We start from the raw sequence: 23,193 nt of genomic DNA on the forward strand, positions 1-23,193 counted from the left end.
TTTTGGATGTGAAATGAGGACAAGGATGAAAATGTGTTCGGCACAAATATACACACACAATTCATTCTGTGTGCAATTTTGAAGACCACTTTTTTCATTTAACATTAGAGTATATGGATTTTTCTCATGTCACTAATTTTTTTTTTCTTTGTAAACGATGACCTTACCAAATTCAAAATGGAGCCTATCACTGGCAAGGGTGAGTGTGGGATGAGGATGGGGAGAGCAGATACCCAAGGAGGACTTAGTGTGGTGGAATGTTTTCTGTCTTAAGCTTGGTGATGGGAACACTTTTTTGAATGTCTTAAATATTACATAATACAATAGGAATTTATGCACCAGTAGTGAATGGTTACTGAACATTTCATTCTATAAATGTATTATAATTTACTCACTTTAAAACTCCCTTCCCTACTGTTATCAGTTATTTGTAACTTTCAATGTTGGACTCTTAAATAATGTAGTATCATTAAACATCTTTGGGTATCAAGTTTTGTCTGCATTTTAGCTCATTTTCTTAGGATAGATTTACAGAATTGAATTATTGGGTCAAAGAGTATGGCTGTAATGAATGCATGTCGCCAGACTACCTTTGGACAAAGTTGCATGAGTTTAGACTATCATTGATGTCGTATCCATTCTGCTTTATCTCACCAGCACTGAGTGCTGTGAGATATATATATGGTTATATAGTTATATATATATATATATATATATATATATATATATATATATATATATATATATATATATTTGCTACTTTGCTAGGCAGATATTTGTTTCTAATGGTTTAACTGGTATCTCTTTGATTACCAGTGAGATTGAACATTATGCTAAATAAGAATTTTTCTGTTGGAGTTTTAAAATAATTGTTTAATTGATGTGTATGAGCATAGGTTTTTGCAGACTCGATTATATGTGGGGCCTGTGTGGGAGGGTCTTGTTTATATGGGAGGGGCGACCACAGATGAGCAAACAAACAGCCTGTTGTCCCCCTGGGTGGAAAGCAGCTGTGCATCTAGACCTTTGTCTCCCTGCAGTGCCGCCAAGCTCCTGGACAAGACCCCGTTCTCAGTCAGTAACCCAAACCCGCTGCTTCCTTCGCCCGCGAGCCTCCAGCTGGCTCAGCTGCAAGCTCAGCTCACCCTCCACCGGCTAAAGCTGGCACAGACCGCCGTCACCAACAACACCGCGGCCGCCACGGTGCTGAACCAAGTCCTCTCCAAAGTGGCCATGTCCCAGCCTCTCTTCAACCAGTTGAGGCATCCGTCCATGATCAGCTCCCCCCATGGCCACACCGGGGTGCCCCAACACGCAGCAACCTTGCCCAGTGCCCGGTTTCCCTCTAATGCAATTGCCTTCTCGCCCCCGGGCCAGACACGAGGCCCAGGGCCCTCTGTGAGCCTTCCCAGCCAGCCCCCCAATGCCATCGTGATGCACCCTTTCAGCGGGGTCATGCCTCAGACCCCTCCCCAGCCAGCAGTCATCTTGGGCATTGGCAAGACTGCGCCCGCCCCTGCTGCAGCGGGATTCTATGAGTATGGCAAAGCCAACTCAGGCCAGGCATATGGCTCTGAAACTGATGGTCAGCCCAGTTTCCTGCCAGCCTCGGCCTCTACCTCAGGCAGCGTGACCTATGAAGGACACTACAGCCACTCGGGGCAAGATGGCCAAGCCGCCTTTCCCAAGGACTTCTACGGACCCAACGCCCAAGGATCTCAGGTGGCAGGTGGATTTGCGGCTGAGCCGGCCGGGGGCTTGAAAGGCGAGGTAGGTCCGCTGCTGCAGGGTCCAAACAGCCAGTGGGAGAACCCCCATGGATTCTCTGGCCAAAGCAAGCCCGATCTTACAGCAGTCCCCAACGTGTGGCCTCCAGCCCCCAGCCAGCCCTATGAGCTGTATGACCCCGAGGAACCCACCCCAGACAGGACCCCTCCTTCCTTCGGGGGTCGGCTCAACAACAGCAAACAGGGTTTCAGCGGAGCCTGGCGGCGGGCCACGGAGGAGAAGGCGACGCTGTCCGTGCGGCCCTTGCAGGCGCACGAGCTGAATGACTTTCACGGTGTGGCCCCCCTCCACCTGCCCCACGTCTGTAGCATCTGCGACAAGAAGGTGTTTGATTTGAAGGTGAGTCATCCAGGACCGGCTGGGAGCCACAGCTGGAGCCTTGTGGGCTCGCCACCACAGCCCAACCCTTGCTGCTCACTGGCCAGGAACTATGACATTTGGGGACTGGGTAACAGAATTTTGCCATCGGTACCCTTGACGAAAAGCCTAGGTATTAGAACCAGAAGGAATTTCAGAAATGTATCAGGGCCAGTTCCTTGCTTTAAGGCAAGTAAGAGATTCTTACCCATGGTTATAGGTGAGAGATGAGGGTGAGTGGAGGATCAAGTGACCCCACTTGGGTTATGGGAAAGGGACTCAGGAATTAGCCTCTGCCTCCTTGTCTACATTCCTTGAGAATGTATACTGTACTGAGTACAAAAGGGGGAAAGTGTTAGCAGAATTTTGAGTGGGGCAAGGGAGTAATTCTCAGGTGGGACCTAGGCAAATTACTATAGAGGGGCCTCAGCTTCTGCATCTGCAAAATGGAGGTGGAGCCTTATTACACCTTTTCAGTGGTTGTAAAGTGCTTTGGGCCCCTGGAAACAAAAGTCCATGGTAGTATAAATTTTCCCCCGAGATGTATTGATGATGCAGTGAAATATTCCAAAGCAATAATAATTGCAGTTAGCATATATTAAACCCTTTCTCTGTGTCAGCGGTAACTCTCCAAGGTAGATACTATTATTATACTCATTTTGCAGATGCAAAAACTGAGGCCCAGAGAGATGAAATGACTTGTCCAGGGCCCCATAGCCGGAAAGTGGTGGAGTGGAGATTCGAACGTGGGTCTGACCCTCCCAGAGCCTGTGCCTCTTATCACTGAGCTGTACGGCCTCTTTTCTCTCATCTTGTCTGCAGAGCACAGTAATCCTTGTTTAGCAGGCAACACACCACAGTGTGTCATTCACCTCTGCTTGGGTTATGTCATGCAAACGCATCCCTGTCACTTGGGTGGGCCATACCCTCTCACCTCCTGTCTCAGGAGGGGGCCGGCTAACGTGGGAGGTGATGGAGGACTTTGTCTCTCATAGTCTTTTCTAAGGCTTTGCAACACCCTGGGAGTCCACCTGCCAGATTCTCATATGGGAGTACATCGGAGGTGTGGTGGGACCAGGGGCCCCCTGAAAGGGGAAGAGGAAATCGGACTTGTGAATCTGGGCTCCTGTCCAAGATAGGCATGGGATGTGCAGGTGGAGGCCGATGATGATGATGATGATGACGACGGCTGGTTCGGGAGGCAGGAACGGGGGAGGAGCCTGGATGGGAGGGGAGCAGGGGAGGGAGAGGCATCAGCAGGGCTGGTCCAGCATCTGGGCACTCTGCGCTCCCTGCCTTTAGGAGGAAGCCTGTACTCGTCCACTGCCTTCCCGGGGGCTCAGTTCTCCTTCGGTCATTTTTCTTTCCTTCTGGCCTAGGACTGGGAGCTGCATGTAAAAGGGAAACTACATGCTCAGAAATGCCTGCTCTTCTCTGAAAAGTAAGTGCTGTCCAGGAGGACAGGTTCATGCATGCACTCAGCGAACATTCACTGAGCACTTACTGTGTGCCTTGCTTTGTTCTTGCTGGGGAAAGAGCAGAGGACAAAACAAGCAAATCCCTGTTCTCAAGGAGCTTTACACTTAATGGTGGGGTGGGGGTGGGGGCGGTGTCAGATGATAAACTAGTGAACTCTATAGCATCTCTGGTGGTAAACGCTAAGCAGAAAACGGCATCAGGGCAGGGGCAGGAAGTGTGTGTGTGTGTGTGTGTGTGTGTGTGTGTGTGCGCGCGCGCGCACTCAGAGGGGCTGGTGGTGGGAAGGCCTTACTGAGGACACCCCAGGAGGGCATGGAATGAGCCGTGGCCGTCTGGGGGAACATGCAGTCCCAGCAGAAGGAACAGCAAGTTTGAGGGCCCTGGCGTGGTCCAAGGATGCTCAGGCAGCATCAGTGTGAGCAGTGCGGAGTACCTGGGGGGAGGAGCCCGGGAAGTAGTGGGGCCCCATCCTGAGCACTCGGGCTTGTGGAGAGGACTTTCACTTTTGATTTGAATGGGACTGGAGCCCTGGAGGGCTGAGCAGAGAAGGAATGTGCTCTGGCTTCACTGACTGGGACCCTGGCTGCCATGCTGAGAATAGGTGGTGGGGGCAAAGGCAGACTCGGGGAGACCAGTGAGGAGGGGGTTCCAGATATCCACACAGAAGAGAGGAGCCTGGGCCCAGGGATGTAGAACAGAGGACGGGGTTAAGTGTTTTGAAATGAGCTCACCCAAAAGGCCTCCCTTCCTTATTTACAGCAACCAAAAGGTAGAAGCAACTCAAATGTCCAGGCCAGATAAACAGATAAACACATGTGGTCTGTGTTTACAGTGGAATATTATTCAGCCTTCAAAAGGAAGGAATTTCTGACACAGGCAACAACATGGGTGAACCTTGAGGATGTTACTCTAAGTGAGATAAGCCAGTCACAAAAGGACAAATGCTGTGTGATTCCACTTACAGGAAGTACTGAGAGTAGTCAGATTCATAGAGACAGAAAGTGGAAGGGTGGCTGCCAGGGGCTGGGAAAAGGGGCTGGGGAGGTAGTACAGACTTTCAGTTTTGCAAGATGGGAAGAGTTCTTCGGGAGATGGAGGGTAGTGACGGTTGCCAAACAGTGTGAATGTACTTAATGCCACCGAACCGTACACTTAAAAATGGTTAAGATGGTAGGTTTTATGTTATGTGTATTTTACCACAATTTTAAAAAGTGATTTTAAAAAGACATTTCTTTTCTGGCTTCCCATTTTTTTATTGTGATAAAACTCACATAAGACTCACCATTTTAACCATTTTAAGGTGTACAATTCAATGGTATTTAGCACATTCACAAGGTTTTGCAAATACTACCAGTCTCTAGTTCCAGAACATTTTCATCACCCCCAGAGGAAACTTATACCCATTAGGCAGTCACTCCCCATTCCCCCTCCCTACCCCCAGCCCTTGGCAACCACTAATGTGCTTTCTATCTTCATGGATTTGCTTCTTCTGAACATTTAATATGAATAGAATCATATAACATGTGACCTTCTGTGACTGGCTTTTTCACTTAGCATAATATTTTCAAGGTCCACCCACATTGTAGCCTTTTTATGGCTGAATAATATTCATATATATATATATATATAACATTTTGTTTATCCATTCACCTTTTGATCTATATTTGGGGTGTTTCTACCTTTTGGTTATTATGAATAGGGCTGCTGTGAACATCTCTGTTTGAACATTTATTTTCTACTATTTGGGGTCTAAGCCTTGGAGTGGAATCTCTGGGTCACATGGCAATTCTTTGTTTAACTTATTCAGTAACTGGTTCCCCTTTTTCACCCCTTTCCAGCCCTGCTGTCCAGTGTGTACTCGGTTCGGCAGAGGGAACACTGTGTGCCTCTCCCAACAGCACAGCCGTTTATAACCCTGCTGGGAACGAAGGTGAGAAAGGGCCCACAGATCAGCAGCTTGAAGCAGAAGTCAGTTTTCCAAAGCCTTCTTACTCCCAACCTTTATTTATTTATTTATTTAACATCTTTATTGGAGTATAATTGCTTTACAATGGTGTGTTAGCTTCTGCTTTATAACAAAGTGAATCAGCTATACGTATACATATATCCCCATATCTCCTGCCTCTTGCGTCTCTCTCCCACCCTCCCTATCCCACCCCTCTAGGTGGTCACACAGCACTGAGCTGATCTCCCTGTGCTATGCGGCTGCTTCCCACTAGCTATCTATTTTACATTTACTCCCCATCTTTAATAACCAAATGTCCCCAATGTGCCCTTGTGGACACATCTATAAAGCAAACAGATCCCAAGATGCTAAAATGCACTGGGCCTGCTCTCTGGGCTCCTCAGCGTTTTCTACGTGCTTTAGACGTAAAGCTTTGCTGGTTATCAACATGCCCAGAAGTATAATCAGGCCAATCACTAATCACTGTGTTAAAATGGAATTTTCACTTTTCTCTTCCCACTTCTGTCCTAATAATGACTTTTTTGGGGGCTTAAACCAGTTATTTTATTACGTTTGCCTTACGACTTTTAAGCATTTATGAAAAAGAATGATTTATTTCAAGAAAGAAAAGCTAAATTTAATATTTTTTTAAAAGAACATTTGGTAAAAAAGTCATTTTTAGTTTTAAATAGGAGGAACATTACTCTTGCACATATCCATAAATAATGGCTTTTGAAGGTCAAGGAAATGACTAGGTTTTCACCCAGTTTTGTGTAATTTACCATTTAGATTACTCCTCAAATCTTGGAACATCATATGCGGCCATTCCTGTGAGGTCATTTACTCTGTCAAATCCCGCATTCCCTTCAGCTTCCCCAGGGACAAATGTGAGTACAGAAGCATTTTCTCCGCTGTCATTTGTCATCATCAACACATTTGTATCACCTGCTCTGCCTGGGTGTAGAGATACAGAAGGGGCTGGGGTGAAGCTGGCACAGATGGGACTTAGTGCAGTGCAGGAAAGCAGAGGTCAAGAGTTGTTTAATTCAGGGTTTTCCCTGGTAGCCCAGAGGCTGGGGCTCCGCACTCCCAGTGCAGGGGGCCCGGGTTCGGTCCCTGGTCAGGGAACTGGATCCTGTGTGCCACAACTGGGAGTTTGCATGCCGCAACTGGAGATCCCACATGCCACAACTGGGACCCGGCACAGCCAAATAAATAAATAAATGGATGAATATTTTTTTAAAAAACGAGTTGTTTAATTCATTCCAGCTGGTGTTGAAACACAGATTAAAAAGCTGACATAATTTCTTAAAATTGAAAGCACTCAAAGATTTTCTAGCATTCAACACTGGTTTAGAAAAAAATAAGTATGAGGGTTGTGTGTGTGTGTGTGTGCTGTGTGTTTTCTAAGACTTGGACATTTTATTGAAGTGGACCATTTCCTGTGAGTGGGTAATTCTGAAACTTGAACAGAAAGAGAAAATGTGTTTGAAAACTAAGGACCGTACAGTAATGGTATTTTTGTCCCCTTGGGGAAATGGTGACATCTGCATAATGTCAATACTTCGTTTTTAGTTGTGTTTCTGTTCCTTCCTTTCTACAACGGGCACTTTCGTCCCCCATAGCTCTAAAGATTCATTCCTCCTTTTTCCAGCAATTGTGACAACTTGCTCTCCCCCCTCAGTTTTCCCCCTGCATGTAGCCTGGTCCCCCAGGAGCTGCCCAGCTTCTCTTCCTCCCTGGGAAATGCGGGGAAGGGGGTGGGAGCCGCAGAGCCCCCTGTAAAGCAAACTGTGTTTGGCTGAACCCTGCTCGAGGGCGTGTGTCTGTGTGGTTTTGCCTGTGCCTGCATTTTTTTTTTTTTTAAATGGTTTTTAGTATATTCACAGACTTGTGCAACCAACACCAGAACCAGTTTTAGAACATTTTCATCAACACAAGAGATAATCCCGCCCCCTGGTAAGCAGTCACTCCTCACTCCTGTCACCCCAGTCCCTGGTCACCACTGCTCTGCTTTCTGTCTCCATGGATTTACCTCTCTGGGTCATTTCATAGAAATGGAATCATTCAATATGTGTGTGCCTGCATTTTTCCAATTCGTGATGTGAGCAGCTGCAGGCTCTTTCTTCTTGTGCTCAGCAGAGCAGGTCTCCACGTGCCGTCCCCTCCACGTGTCTGTCGGGGCATTTGAGCAAAACTTAGGAAGAGCAAGCAGAGAAGTGTAGGTTTTAGACCCTGGGGGCTGAGTGAGTGGGGAGGTGAAGAGGCTCGTGATGAGAAGTGAGGCCTGTCTGGGCTGAGATTTCCCTTTGTTTGTGTCTGTTTAGTTGTGTTTCGGGGAGATGTGCTTCAAGGGGGAGCCCCTGTCTGCAAGCCCGTGTGTGAAGGAATGTTGTGGTTTCCCTCTGCAGTCTTCAGGCTGAGAGCCACGGCTGGTCAGGGACAGCTTGGGGTCAGTCCCAGGAGAGCAGAATGGCTGGGTTCAGTGAACCTGGCATTTGTCTTGGAGTCAGACGCCCGATTACTTGACCTCGTGTCCGATGGGGGCACTGGCTGCTCCAGCACCACCCCAACCCCCCAGGGCCTGTTTCCCACACTGTGGACCGCGGAGCCAGCTCTGAGACCCCAGCACTGAGCGGAAAGGGGCTGTGACCCAGACAGGGGAGGCAGGGGTGGGTGCCAGATGGGCCAGGGGTCTGGGCACAGGAGAGAGAACCCGTGTCAACTAAGTCCCTTTATGAAGGGACAGGGGCTGAGGGGGCGAGGAGAGGCAAGGGCAGGAGGACTCTGTGTCTGTCTATGCCTCAGCTGCGTCCTCCAGCACTGACCAGTGAACCAGAGGCCCTTTGCTGTGGATGTGGAGGCAAGAGGCCCTAAGTTCAAGTCCCAGTTCTGGATCCTGAAGCTGAGTGGCCTCGGGCAAATGGCTTTACTTCTCTGAGGCTCCATTTCCTTAAATGGGGAAAATACTCCCGTAATAATGACTTTTGAAGTTAGGTTTTCACTTGGCTTGTGATCCTTCTGATTATGCCTCTAATCTTGGAACATCTCATGTGGCCATTTGAGCACAGTCTCCTGATTCGATGCCCTTGTGAGGGTCAAATGAGACCGTGTAGGTGACAACGCTTTGTGAACCGTGCAGTGTGTAAGAAGTAATAATGGCTGTTATTGAGTAACGAGTCCGTTTAGCCTGCTGTGGGGAAACCTATGCTAAGGCCAGCTCTGTCTGCCGGTCATGTGATTTGGGGCCGGTCTCAGTGTCAGGATTCCTCCTGTGCGAATCTGTCTGGGAATCCCTGTAGTCGTATCTGCCCTCGCCACCCCGAGAGAGGCTGAGAGAGGCTCCCACGGAAGGACTTTACTTAGGTGAGGGGCAGGCACAAGCAATCTGCTGACTCGTGACCATTCATGAGTACAGTTTCCTCCAGACGCCTAGAGATGGGCATTCATCTGGCTTGAGCCCGAGAAGCAACACAAGAAACATTTTGCTTTCAGCATTGGCAGCAGCAGGAAGGTGATGGAGAGCCCAGACACTGTCGGATGGTGATCATAATAGCACCTTTACGTAGTGCTCACCACGTTCTTAGCATTTTTTGTATGTATTAGCTCATTTAATCCTCCAGACAGCTCTGTGAGGGGAGGAAACTGAGGCACAGAGAGACTAAGTAACCTGCCTAAGGTCACACAGCTGGTAAGTGGCAGCACTGGGATTTGAACCCAGGGGACCCGGCTCTATCTAGAAGCCTCATTTTTAACCACTAAGTGCTGCTGCCCGTCTCTGAGGGTCTCTGAGTTCTCTCCCTCGTGATGATTCTCTCATTAGTAAGTTCCCCGCTCCCCCACTCCCACTCCACAAGCTGCTTGGCAGGCTCTGAGGCTGCCTTGGGGGTAATGAGGACTTCTCAGGCTTTGGCCAGCAGCAGCCGTGGAGCAAAAGGTGAAAAGGCCATCAGACCCAGCGGCCGAATTCTTCTGTGTACCGTGACAGCGTCTCCCAAGATGAACCCGACATTTGGAGGCACTGCTGTACACCCATTGGAGGTGAAGAGCTCTCATCTGACTGGTTTTATCGTTACAAGCTCTGCGAAGCCTTGCTGGTCACGTGCGCTTCCCAAGGATAATCTGGGGGCCGAGGACACAGTTTGCCCCAGCCACTCCCTGCATCATCAGTGCCTGGATGGTCACAGGCTTCTGTCGGCTTCTGGTCCTCTTGTTGCCGTTTCTGGCAAATGCTATCGAATGTGGGTATGTCTCTTTAGAAAAACCTGAAATCCAAAAATACTGACCCCTGGAGAAAAGCCGAGAAATGAAGAGCTGATGAATCTGCCGTGATGCTCTGCGAGGCTCCTTTAAGTAGCAGGAGAGTTCCTCAGAGAAATTATTGGGTTTTTTTCTGCCTACAAATGCTGACCTCCCAAGATAAGCAGATACATCAAAGGGTGGTTACTGTGTTACCAGAGGATGCTTTTCTGGGCTCCGTGAGTGCCCGGCGCGCTCCTTTTGCATTCTGTTGGTTCTTTCTGCTTACATATTTATGCTTTTTGTGAAAATTCAAACAGAAAAGAAATATTTAAGGAGGACAGTGAAATTCCTCCCACTTCCCCGCTTCCAGCTACCGTAGAGAACCCATAAAGGCTTTGATGCCTTTTCCCCAGAAGTGTGTTCCAGTCCAGTGCCAGGGCTTTTTCTGCCTGATTTCGCTTACATGCGTCTTTTCAGAAACACATTCTGTTGAGTAAAAGCCGGAACAGCCAGGACTCAGCCATTGTCATATCACTATTGTTTGTGGAGCAAAGAGCAGTGCTTCCTTCTAAAGCCCTCTGTTTCTTTTTTTTTTTTTTTTTTTTTTTTTTTAAAGATTTATTGATTGATTGATTGCTATGTTGGGTCTTCGTTTCTGTGCTAGGGCTTTCTCCAGCTGCGGCAAGCGGGGGCCACTCTTCATCGCGGTGCGCGGGCCTCTCACCGTCGCGGCCTCTCTTGTTGCGGAGCACAGGCTCCAGACGCGCAGGCTCAGCAGTTGTGGCTCACGGGCCCAGCTGCTCCGCGGCATGTGGGATCCTCCCAGACCAGGGCACGAACCCGTGTCCCCTGCATTAGCAGGCAGATTCTCGACCACTGCGCCACCAGGGAAGCCCAAGCCCTCTGTTTCTAAGCAGGGGAACACAGTGACAAGGGGCTCCGTGTCATGACTGTGGCTTCAGAGTGTATCTGAACTGCCACGAGATCTATAACGACCACATGACCCATCTACCACCTCCCCCAAGCCCAGGCTTGGCTGAATTTACATTTGTCTCAACTCGGTGGGAATGCGAGCCCTTCGTTTCCATGTTTATTTCTGACAGAGATGGGGCACTGAAGTGACAGTCGTGTGCTGCGTTTGCTGAGGGTGGGTGCTTTGTGTCTGTCCCCACCCCCTCCCCTCCAGCCCCAGGGTCCTGGGAGAGGAGCGTTCACTTTCACTTAAGCTTCTGCTGTTTGACAGAGCAGAGGCACTTTATCCTTTGCTGCCTGAGTTGTCATAAACAGAGTAATCAGGTTTCTAGAAGGGGCCATAGGGGCCTTCTCAGGCTGTAAATAGTTTTCTTGCGCCTGCCTGAGATGCACTTTGCCTGCTGGCTGTCCCCGTAAAACCACCTTGTAGTTTTCACAGCCACCTTGGAGTTTATTTAGTGCTGGTGCCTCAGATGGGGCCTCCCTGGCCTGGGACGATACACATTGTTTTTATGGTTTCTTTCTCACCAGGACCCTGCACACCAGAAAACGTGTATAAATAAGGAAACCGAGGCACAGGAAAATAGAAGTGTTTGTGAAAGACCAGAGGTTTAAGTCACAGGCTGTCCCTCAGATAGCTGGCTGTTCCTTGAGCATCTATCTGTCCACCTTGGCCTTCTGGGTCCATGGCTCAGAGCACTCTGGTCTCCTGACCGCCAAAGAGCATGGAGAGTTCTTAACTGATGTGGCACCCTCCCTCACCATTCCAACTCTGTCCTCGCTCTTGTCCCCTGGGCAGGGGTCACCTTGTACATTTTCGAAGAGAGCAGAGAGTGGGGAAACAGGAGACCTGGGTGGGTTTTGTTTTCTGGGTTTTTTCCTTTTCTTTTTACAAATCCGAATTATTTTTTCTTGTTGCAAAAACAGTAAACTGATGTAAAAAATTTTAAACAGTAACAGAGATATAAAAAATAGAAAATCTAACCCTGCAGAGAAAGCCAAAGGTAAATGTCTTTGCCTATAGCTATCTATCTCTAGCTAGTGTATGTGTGCATGTTTATTTACTAAAAGTATATATTTGGGGGAAAGTCAGATTACCCCATATCATCTGTTGAGCAACTTGGTTTTTTTTCACTTAACATAAACTCTCAAGACATTTTAATTGATTTATAGACATCTTTTCACATCTGAACATAAAACACTATCAGATGTTGTAACACCATCTATTGTATACGTTTACCGTAATTTATCAAGTCTGCGATTTATTGGTTTTTCAGGGAGAGTTGTTATCACACATCTACCCCTGCTTCACTGCCCACAGATTAAGTTCCTTACCTTCTCCCAGGCATCAGTGTCTTCATACACATTGATGAGTGTGGACCAGATGACCTCCTGGTTTTAAGGTTCCGTGACTCTAAAGTTTACAGTAATGTTGAAGTTGCTCGGCACATGAGCCACCCAAGACCCGTAGGCAATCCGGCACCAATAAAAGTAGATTTTCTCTAAATCAAAGCTAATATGCTTTATAAAATATTTGAAAGTATCAATAAAGACATCTGTTTCTATCCTCCAAGTTACACCAAGATCCATAGCTTTGGAACTCCAACCCATTCACTCTCTGCATAGTATGTTCGAAATCAACACCATGAGAAATAAACATTTGCCCTGTGTCTGTCCTCAGGTTTGTTTAGCACAAACCCAGCAGAGGCCCACAGACTGTGTGCCAGAGTAAATTAGGTCACATCTAAAGGAGATCAGGCTGGAGCAGAGAAAATTGTTTATTGAAGATCGAATCTACATTTCGTAGCTCTAAGAAGCACTTTGAGAGACTTCTCTCACCCCGCAGGCCTCTTGCCCTGAGCCACATTTTTATTGCAACTCTGTGAGTTATTTGAACTGGGGCTGTTCTTTGAACTCATCCGCGAAGCCTGTTCCCACCTGCACTGGAGGGCATTGAAAGGTCTCAGAATCTTCCTACACAAGTCTGCTCTTTTCACATTTCCACCCATCTATAAACGATTTGTGGGTGACTTGAGAGGTCTTGGACTCGGCTGCATGAACCATTAGAAGCGGCATCTGGTTTTAAATGAGTGACCCCAGCCTGTGAAAATGTACAGCCCAGGCGCCTGATTGCACGTCGGGGCATTGGGGTCATGCCGGTCTACGAGCTGACTGAAGCGTCCCCCGGGCTGGGGAAGGATGATTGTCCCCTTAGGTTAGTAATGAGGGCTTCAGTTACAGCCCAGATGCCTGAGCTCTCTTAGAGATTTGACCTTGGACTGGGAAGTTCCAAATGCACTGTCGCATGTGTGCCTCCCGAGAGCTCAGCAGGCAGACCATCAGGTGGGATGTTAGCGGAGCCCATCAACACCAGGTCTCACAATTCTCTCTAAACCCAGCTGCTCTTCTGCCGCAGAGCACATCTTTTAAAATTTATTTTAGTAACTTTTAATTTTAATATAATTTAGACTTACAGAAAAGTTGCAAGAAAGGTATAAGGAACACTCCCCACCCATATACCTTTTGCCTAGATTTACTACCTTTTTTACATTTTGGCCCATTTACTTCATCATTCTCTCTCTGTGTCTCTTCTGTCTCTGTCTCTTTATCATCTGTCTATCCATCCATCTCTATCTTTATCTGTTCATCCATCCATCCATTCATCCATCCATCCATCCATCTAATGATCTATGCTTATTTCTCCTGAACCGTTGGAGACATGGTACCTCTTCACTCCTAACTACATCAGCATGAATTTCCTAAGAACACAGACTTTCTCTTACGTAATCACCATACAGTTACATTTTTTCCCAGTCCAGGAGCATCATAGCACATCCTTTAACTGTTGGAGGAAAGAAGGAGACAAATATTTATTTATAGAAGCCTGCTGATGCCAGGCCTTGCACAAAGGCACTTTACATACATTGTGGCATTTTTGTCTTCTAAACGGTCCTGTGGAATCAATGTTTATTTTCCCTGGTTTATAGACAAACAAACTCAGGCTTGGAGAAATTCAGTAACTTGCCCACGGTAGTCACTGGGGAGCAGGGACACAGACCCAGGTCCGTCTGATATTCCCACTGGCCTGGCACTGGTGCCTGAAGACCGTGAGGCACACACCTGATGTGTGTCTGTCCTCAGAGAGGCAGCGGTCCCACCTGTCTTTCGTTTATCTCAGTATATGATCTCAACTCCTCTCGTTCATTCAGGCAGCAGCGTCTTTCTCAGGGCAGAGCACATTGGCAAGGTGTTCACTGCTTGGAGCTTATCTTCAGCCCTGTAAAAATGAAACCAGCAACAACACGTACAGGCCTGTCTGAACGTTGGCCATGCTTGTGCACATATGCATGCTTGCTGAAACGGCTGATCACGCAGAGCGGGAGGACAAACATTACATTCATTGGGACAGGGAGTGGGAAAAACACAGACTTCCTGTTTTTGCCCAACACAGTTGGGGAGGCTTATCATTAACCTGGATCTTAGGGTTTAGCTTGGCAAGGCTTCTGAGAGGAGTGGAATTTTAGAACTTTGAGCCACATAAGCATGGATATTTTACGTCTGGAGAGGACTTAAGACGTATAGACTAACTTCCTCATTCCAGACACTGGAGAACTAAGGAAAGGAAAATTAGTTTGTCCTTGTCATGTACCTAATCGGTTGCTGAGCTGGAACTGAAACCCAGTCCTCTGTCTTCCAAGATCAGGTTCTTTCACTACGTCAGGAAGTCTTGTGCTTTTTACAGCCCAAACTGTTTTCAGTTATTACTCCTACCTCAAGCAGCACCTGTCCTGCATTTCATGTTTGGCAAAAGTACTGTATCTGCCAAAGCACTTACATTAGTGAGTAATTAACTAGCTCCCCATTTCTATGCATCGAAAAACACAGATACACCAGATTTTCTCATCAGGGTAAGGATCTAACCAAGATTAGCATCTCAGTAAAGAAACTCAAAGTATGATCTCAACTCAGGTTTTTTTGTTTGTTTGTTTGTTTTTAAATTTTTTTAAGTCTTTATTGAATTTGTTACAATATTGCTTCTGTTTTATGCTTTGGTGTTTTGGCCGCCCGGCATGTGGGATCTTAGCTCCTTGCCCAGGGATCAAACCCACACCCCCTGCATTGGAAGGCGAAGTCTGAACCACTGGACCGCCAGGGAAGTCCCTCAACTCCGGTTTTTTAAATGTCAAAAATAACAATCCTTCCTTGATATATTATTACCTTCAAAGACCCTTCAGGACTTGGACTTCTTAGAGAACCCAGGTTGGGAATTAGCGTAAGGCATCATGCTGCCTGCTCCAAGGCACTCAGGATTGTCTGTGACCCCAGTGGACAGATTTTACTCTACAAGAGTACCACCTAGACCGTATTCTGCCTTCCTCTCACCCCTTCTCCCCCATCGTCCAGAGTTCCCATAGGACGTAAGGCAAATAATAGCCATGTTTATGTGAACTGTTCAAGGATAGAGTGATTATACATATAACCCCACACCCTTTATGAATCAAATATGATTTTGAACCTAGTTGAGTTTAACAAAAAGATACTTTAGGTCAGTGACAGAAAGGAAAGTAGACTGAACTATCCTAAATCAAATATTTGCAAAAGAATACCACACATAAAAAATGTTTCTAACTGGTTAAGATTTCTCACATGCCCTGACACCAGACACAACACAGATTTTTGGTGGGCAAGATTTTCATTTCATGGGTCCCTTAGAAAATGATACACTGAAGGGAACTGGTTAAAGTGAAGAAGCTGCTTGTGGCCACTGGAGGTGCTTTGCCCCAAGGGGCCAGTATCTTGGCATACCTGTAACCCATCTGCAGTTCACCAGTGGAGAAACTCCAGATTAATATGATTAATTGGAAGATTACTAAAAATCTCATGAGTATTTTAAGTGATGACAAGGGTGTCAATAAAATCCAATTTCTATTGCTGATTAAAATCTTGGGAGGAAATAGAGCCAATGAAATGTACTTTTTTTTCCTATGTAAATAGATACTTTAAAAAAATTTTTTTTTAAAAATAGATACTTTTTTTTTTTGGTTTTTCAAAAGAAACAACTTTCTATTGAAGTAGAGTTGATTTACATGTTGTATTAGTTTCAGGTGTACAGCAAAATGATTCAGTTATACATATATATGTCTATTCTTTTTCAGATTCTTTTCCATTATAAGTTATTACAAGATATTGCGTATAGTTCCCTCTGCCATAGAGTAGGTCCTTGTTGTTTATTTGTTTTATATATATAGTAGTCTGTATCTATTAATCCCAAACTCCTAATTTGTGCCCCTCCCCCCTTTCCCCTTTGGTCACCATAAATTTGTTTTCTATGTCTGTGAGTCTATTTCTGTTTTGTAAATAAGTTCATTTGTATCATTTTTTTTTTAGATTGCACATATAAGTGATATCATATGATATTTGTCTTTCTCTGACTTACTTCACTTAGTGTCACAATCCTCTAGGTCCATCCATGTTGCTGCAGTGTACTTTTTAAATTTAAATGAAAATCTTAATTGAGACTCACTCATTTTAGTGCCTTTCTAACTTGTCCGCAGTGTGACTTCATATTGTTCTTTGGTGACCAGCAGCGGTGAGGGTGTTTACTCCTCGGGAGGCATGCTCTGCTCTCAGCAGTAGCTGCTACACTTATGCTTGGATAAAAGCCTCCTGAGTTGCTCTTTCAGTCTGGAGGAGACAATGAGAGAGGCGCTGGCCCTCGTGCCCAGTCACTAGGCAACGGGACAGGCAAGGAGCAGGATCGGTCCAGAACTGCCCTGCGTGTCTGCTCTGTTGTCCAAGCACACGTGAGCCCGGGCCGGCCACAGCAGAGTCACATGGGCAGAAACGTGCCTGGCTCAGAGGAGCCAGCAGAGCACCCAGCCTCAGCCCTCCTGTTGATAAACTCAGAGGACTGGCCACTTTGCCCAGCCCGAGAGCTCAGTTGGGTCTGCATTTCTGTGTGGCCCCTCACCCTAATGAGAGGCAAAGATCCTGCCTCTTAGCCCTCCTCCTGTCTTCCCTGGAGAAGGGCTCGGTCCTCCTTAGCCAGGCTCATACTCAAAGTCTCCCAGCTTATGGAGAGCACCGTTTGCACTTTAGGGAGGCGTGGGCATGCTCTGGGAGCTGCCTGGGCCACACACTGAAGCCTGTTTCCCTTTGGGAAAGTGCTTGACCTCTGGACACTGCAGAAGAGGGAGGTCTGAAAGGGCCACTTGGGTTTCTCCAATTCAGGGCTGAACCGTCCAAGGAAATTCTTACTGACTCTTATTGTCCTCAGCCCAGATGAGACAAACGAGGGCTTTTCATGGTAGAATTACCCAAGTATTAGCCCTTGTTAGGGATGAGACCTCAGACTTTCCCACTGTATTACTATAGTAGAGTAGGACCCACATCAAATGTAATTAGATGTTGAAGTTCACTTTATCATAGAAAGCAGATGGTGATTATGCAAATGTGGGCTATGCTATTAGTACGGGTTTAGAAAACTGCATCCTTCTCTTCCACATTGGGTTGGCTTATGGCTACTAATTCTTGAACCTCCTGGAGACTCCAGTCTGATTAAGGTTTGCACAGACCAAACAGACACACTTCCTCCCTCCAGGAGCTTTGATTAGGCCCGGGTCTTCGTTTCTAAACTGTGTTCCTTAGAGATGCCTTTGGGACTGCTGGATGGGGGGTGGCAGCAGGGTGTTGGATCGCAAGGTTTGTCTAGAGCAGCACCTCTTTATTTGTTGACTATGTTGGGCTGGTGGGCAAGCTTTTGTTTGAAGAAAGGATTTCAAGGCTAACAAAATTTTGGAAGCCACTGCCCTAAACCAAAGGTTGTCGCTGTGAATGTCTATGTATATGTATTAAGTTCACAAATCCTTTCTATGTTCTTTTTTCTTTATTGGGTTTTTTAAAATTTATAAGTCAAACAATATGAGACACATAAGAAGTAGGTTAAACATCTCCCCCTTACTCCCTTCCAATTCTGCTCTTTGAAGATAACCAGTACTGATAGGTTGATATGTATTGCCCCATACCTTTCTGTGTCTGTGCTGATATCCCTTAAATTGTTTTCATTGTGAAAAATTTCAAACATACGGAACAGTAGAGACAAGTGTAATTAACCCCTGTGTACTCATCCCCCAATTCCAATAATTATCAAAATTTTACATTTGCTTCATCTTTTTCTTATATATTTTTGGGTTTTTGCTTTGTTTTACAAGAATATCATCATATTACACCTGTAATTGGCAACCTGCTTTTTACTTTATCTTAAACATTTTTTCCTGATCAGCTCATTTACCACCTTCTTTCAGTGGCTACACAGTTTTCCATTGTAGGTGTGAACCATCAATTACTCAATCATTATCCTATTCTTGGACATTCAGGCTGTTTCCAAAAATTTTTGCAATAAATTATAAATTTATTATAATAAATTAACTGCAATAAATGTCCTTGTACATAAGTATTTACATATTGGTGTATTTATTTCTGTAGGCTAGATTTCCAAAAGTGGGATGGCAGGATCCTGTGCTATATATATTTTAAGTTTTATTCAATATGCTAAAGTATCTTCTCAGAAGATTGTAGATACACAACCTCCCACCAGCAACATATGGATATGCCCATTTCCTTATCTCTTCGACAGCCCTGGATGTGATATCTCGTTAAAATTGTTACGAATCTTTTTTGTAAAGAGATGGCATAAAATCAATGTTTTATATCTCTCTGCAAATGGATTATTTTTCTGCATTCATTTTGTAAATTATAGTTTTTTGATCATTATTTGGGGGAACATAGCCAGTAGGAGCATCTGGAATAGATAGAGGGCAAGAAGGAAATGTCTTTTGAAGACCAAACCACTGCTCTCTGTTCCCGTTAGTTTGCGCAGCGGAAAACGGGTGCTGGCCGCGTGGTACACATCTGCAATCTGCCGGAGGGAAGCTGCACCGAGAATGACGTCATTAACCTGGGGCTGCCCTTTGGAAAGGTCACTAATTACATCCTCATGAAGTCTACTAATCAGGTAGGTCTGGGCACTTTCACACTGGTATGCACCAGATAGACCACACATTGGTGGAGGGGAACTACGTAATTTTTTTAAAAAGCAGCTGTTCATAACATAAAGGGGTAGTACACAGCTGGCCTCCAGCTGGTACAGCACAGAGGTTTTCATTGATGGTGGTGTTTTGTTTCCTCCTGTTTCACCTTACCCTTCTTGTGATGGATCCAGGCCTTTGTGAGTTACCTAGAGGTGAGGATGTGCTTTGGAATGAGGTACTCATTATCACAGAAAAGCTAGCAGGTCCCTAAAACAGAAATCCATGGACTTGAGTCTTTTCACCGTGTTACCCACCCCCTGAGCTAATGCTACTGTCTTTTTTACTTTCTAAGTTTCTCATCTCTTGAGGGCATGGATTTTTGAGCCAGCCAACAACTGACAGGGAACAGGTTATTTTCACTGATCCTTGGTTTTAGCAACTGAGGCTCTTGGTTCTCAGAGCAGAAGAGTAGGTGGGAATTAATGGATGCCTGGTGAATCTACGGAACTAAGAACCCTTAACCTATGAGGATTGACTGAGTCTTTGGGGGTTAATATGTTTGTCTTCATTTCTAAAGTCGAAGCGGGTAGTTTATACAGTGACTAGTCAGACGTAAGAATATTTAGTCTTTTATTTTTAATAAATATTTTAACCTTAGGAATCAGAGGAACAGGCATAGGAGAAATCCTTATCTTAATTAAGGCATGAACTTTGGAGACTCAAAGCCACCTTGGATCATCAGTGGTCTTCCTCTGCCAACCTGGGCTTAGACTACTCATTTAGTCTCTTCATTCCTCCTTCTCAGAATTCTATTTTGGGCAAATTTCCAAAATTCAGCTTGCAACATGAATGCAGTGAGATTCACTGAATTCGTTTTATTCCCATGTGACCGGTGAGAGCTCGAGGTGCTAAAATGTTTGCATGAAGAAACAGGCACTTAGAGTCAGACAGAGAAAGATAAATACTGTATGATACCACTTATATTGTGGAATCTAAAATATACAACAAACTAATGAATATAACGTAAAAGAAGCAGACTCACAGATATAGAGAAAAAACTAGTGGTTACAAGTGGGGCGGGGGAAGGGGCAATATAGGGATGGGCAAGTGGGAGGTACAAACTACTGGGTGTACGATAGGCTCAAGGATGTATTGTACAACACGGGAAATATACCCAATATTTTGTAATAACTGTAAATGGAAAGTAACCTTTAAAAATTGTATAAAAATAAAAAATTTAAGAATTTTTAAAAGAAGAAAGAGGCACTTAGAAAGCTGAGTGGCGGAATTTGAAAGAACCCTGACTTTTTTTTTTTTAACATCTTTATTGGAGTATAATTGCTTTACAATATTGTGTTAGTTTCTGCTGTATAACAAAGTGAATCAGCTATACATATACATATATCCCCATATCCCCTCCCTCTTGAGTCTCCCTCCCACCCTCCCTATCCGACCCCTCTAGGTGGTCACAAAGCACCGAGCTGATCTCCCTCTGCTATTCGGCTGCTTCCCACTAGCTACCTGTTTTACATTTGGTATATATGTCAATGCTACTCTCTCACTTCGTCCCAGCTTACCCTTCCCCCTCCCCATGTCCTCAAGTCCATTCTCTACATCTGTGTCTTTATTGCTGTCCAGCCCCTAGGTTCGTGAGAACCATTTTTTTTTTTTTTTTTAGATTCCATATATATGTGTTAGCATACGGTATTTGTTTTTCTCTTCCTGACTTACTTCTCTCTGTATGACAGACTCTAGGTCCATCCACCTCACTACAAATAACTCAATTTCGTTTCTTTTTATGGCTGAGTAATATTCCGTTGTATATATGTGCCACATCTTCTTTATCCATTCATCTGTCGATGGACACTTAGGTTGCTTCCATGTCCTGGCTATTGTAAATAGAGCTGCAATGAACATTTTGGTACATGACTCTTTTTGACCTATGGTTTTCTCAGGGTATATGCCCAGTAGTGGGATTGCTGGGTTGTATGGTAGTTCTATTTTTAGTTTTTTAAGGAACCTCCATACTGTTCTCCATAGTGGCTGTATCAGTTTACATTCCCACCAGCAGTGCAGGAGGGTTCCCTTTCCTCCACACCCTCTCCAGCATTTATTGTTTGTAGACTTTTTGATGATGGCCATTCTGACCGGTGTGAGGTGATACCTCACTGTAGTTTTGATTTGCATTTCTCTAATGATTAATGATGTTGAGCATTCTTTAATGTGTTTGTTGGCAATCTGTATATCTTCTTTGGAGAAATGTCTATTTAGGTCTTCTGCCCATTTTTGGATTGGGCTGTTTTTTTTTTTTTTTTGATATTGAGCTGCATGAGCTGCTTGTGTATTTGGGAGATTCATCCTTTGTCAGTTGCTTCGTTTGCAAATATTTCTTCCCATTCTGAGGGTTGTCTTTTCGTCTTGTTTATGGTTTCCTTTGCTGTGCAAAACCTTTTAAGTTTCATTAGGTCCCATTTGTTTATTTTCGTTTTTATTTCCATTTCTCTAGGAGGTGGGCCAAAAAGGATCTTGCTGTGATGTATGTCATAGAGTGTTCTGCCTATGTTTGCCTCGAAGAGTTTTATAGTGTCTGGCTTTACATTTTGGTCTTTAATCCATTTTGAGTTTATTTTTGTGTATGGTGTTAGGGAGTGTTCTAATATTATTCTTTTACATGTAGCTGTCCAGTTTTCCCAGCACCACTTATTGAAGAGGCTGTCTTTTCTCCATTGTATATTCTTGCCTCCTTTATCAAAGATCAGGTGACCATATGTGTGTGGGTTTATCTCTGGGCTTTCTATCCTGTTCCATTGATCTATATTTCTATTTTTGTGCCAGTCCCATACTATCTTGATTACTGTAGCTTTGTAGTATAGTCTGAAGCCCAGGAACCTGATTTCTCCTGCTCCGTTTTTCTTTCTCTTTCTCTTTTCTTTTTCTTTGGCTGTTCAGGGTCTTTTGTGTTTCCATACAAATTGTGAAATTTTTTGTTCTAGTTCTGTGAAAAATGCCATTGGTAGTTTGATAGGGATTGCATTGAATCTGTAGATTGCTTTGGGTAGTATAGTCATTTTCACAATATTGATTCTTTCAATCCAAGAACATGGTATATCTCTCCATCTGTTTGTATGGTCTTTAATTTCTTTCATCAGTGTCTTATAGTTTTCTGCAGACAGGTCTTTTGTCTCCTTAGGTAGGTTTATTCCTAGGTATTTTATTCTTTTTGTTGCAATGGTAAATGGGAGTGTTTCCTTAATTTCTCTTTCAGATTTTTCATCATTAGTATATAGGAATGCAAGAGACTTCTGTGCATTAATTTTGTATCCTGCTACTTTACCAAATTCATTGATTAGCTCTAGTAGTTTTCTGGTAGCATCTTTAGGATCCTCTATGTATAGTATCATGTCATCTGCAAACAGTGACCGTTTTACTTCTTCTTTTCTGGTTTGGATTCCTTTTATTTCTTTTTCTTCTCTGATTGCTGTGGCTAAAACTTCCAAAACTATGTTGAATAATAGCAGTGAGAGTGGGCAACCTTGTCTTGTTCCTGATCTTAGAGTAAAAGAACCCTGACTTTTTGGTTTCCCATGCTTCTGCTGTAGACTGTGACAGCACGGAGAAAGGCATGTCTGAAATTCAAAAGCAGATGTGAGGGAAGGAGGGAGGATGAGCTTGTTAAGCCCGTGCAGTTCAAGGAAATGGGAGATGAGGGCCCACAGCAAGGGCTCCCTTGCCACAGGCCATGTTTCCTTTTCAACACTGAGGGACCAGATCAGTGCAGCGTCAGTATAGGACAAATCCAACAAATCTAAGACAATAACAGTGATGAATCTGCCACAGCAGCTCCTGGGGTCAACTGACAGGTCAGTCAAAACAGGCTATTTAGAAACTCCCTGTAGGCACCGATTGAGTGGAAACCCCGTTTCTATGTAAGGGTTTTTATCAGAAAAGTTAAAGAGGAGAGGTGCTGTGGAAACATAACTGAGGGTCTCCTCTCTCTCCAGCTCACAAAGACATGGCCTTCCTTCAAGCCTGGGGAGCCCCCGAGTTTTTTAGTGTATTTCTTTCTTTGCAAAGAAATTGAGAGCTCAGATACCCAGGGCTTGTGTCTGTCTCCTGTCATCGCCACCACCGAATAGCAAGTTTTCCAGGGATAAGCCCAAGGTCACTTGTGCAGCAGACTCACTCCCCCCCACCCCCTTCCCTCGGGGGAACTGTGGGTTAATGGACCCTCCCATCCAGAGGGACTCCTGTGGCATGATGTAGCCCAGGATGGACATATGTAAATAAGAATAACGTTTGGTAACCATGGGGATCAGGAGAGGGGCCATCTTATAATGAGCTCTTTTGCTGAAGTTAATAAATGTCTCTATGAACAGATGG

General features: G+C 45.0%; 1 protein-coding gene across 1 annotated transcript in view; it reads left to right on the top strand.

Moving 5' to 3' along the window:
• RBM20 (RNA binding motif protein 20) overlaps positions 1-23,193 on the top strand; it is a 202,872-nt gene that overhangs the window by 136,989 nt on the left and 42,690 nt on the right. The window contains exons 2-6 of the mRNA XM_068548533.1: positions 1,041-2,127; positions 3,525-3,586; positions 5,463-5,554; positions 6,359-6,456; positions 18,654-18,797. Of these exons, the coding sequence (XP_068404634.1) occupies positions 1,041-2,127; positions 3,525-3,586; positions 5,463-5,554; positions 6,359-6,456; positions 18,654-18,797 (1,483 nt within the window). The remainder of the gene's footprint in view (positions 1-1,040; positions 2,128-3,524; positions 3,587-5,462; positions 5,555-6,358; positions 6,457-18,653; positions 18,798-23,193) is intronic.

Source organism: Eschrichtius robustus, chromosome 7, assembly GCF_028021215.1.
Source record: "Eschrichtius robustus isolate mEscRob2 chromosome 7, mEscRob2.pri, whole genome shotgun sequence".
NCBI classification, from domain to species: Eukaryota; Metazoa; Chordata; class Mammalia; order Artiodactyla; family Eschrichtiidae; genus Eschrichtius; species Eschrichtius robustus.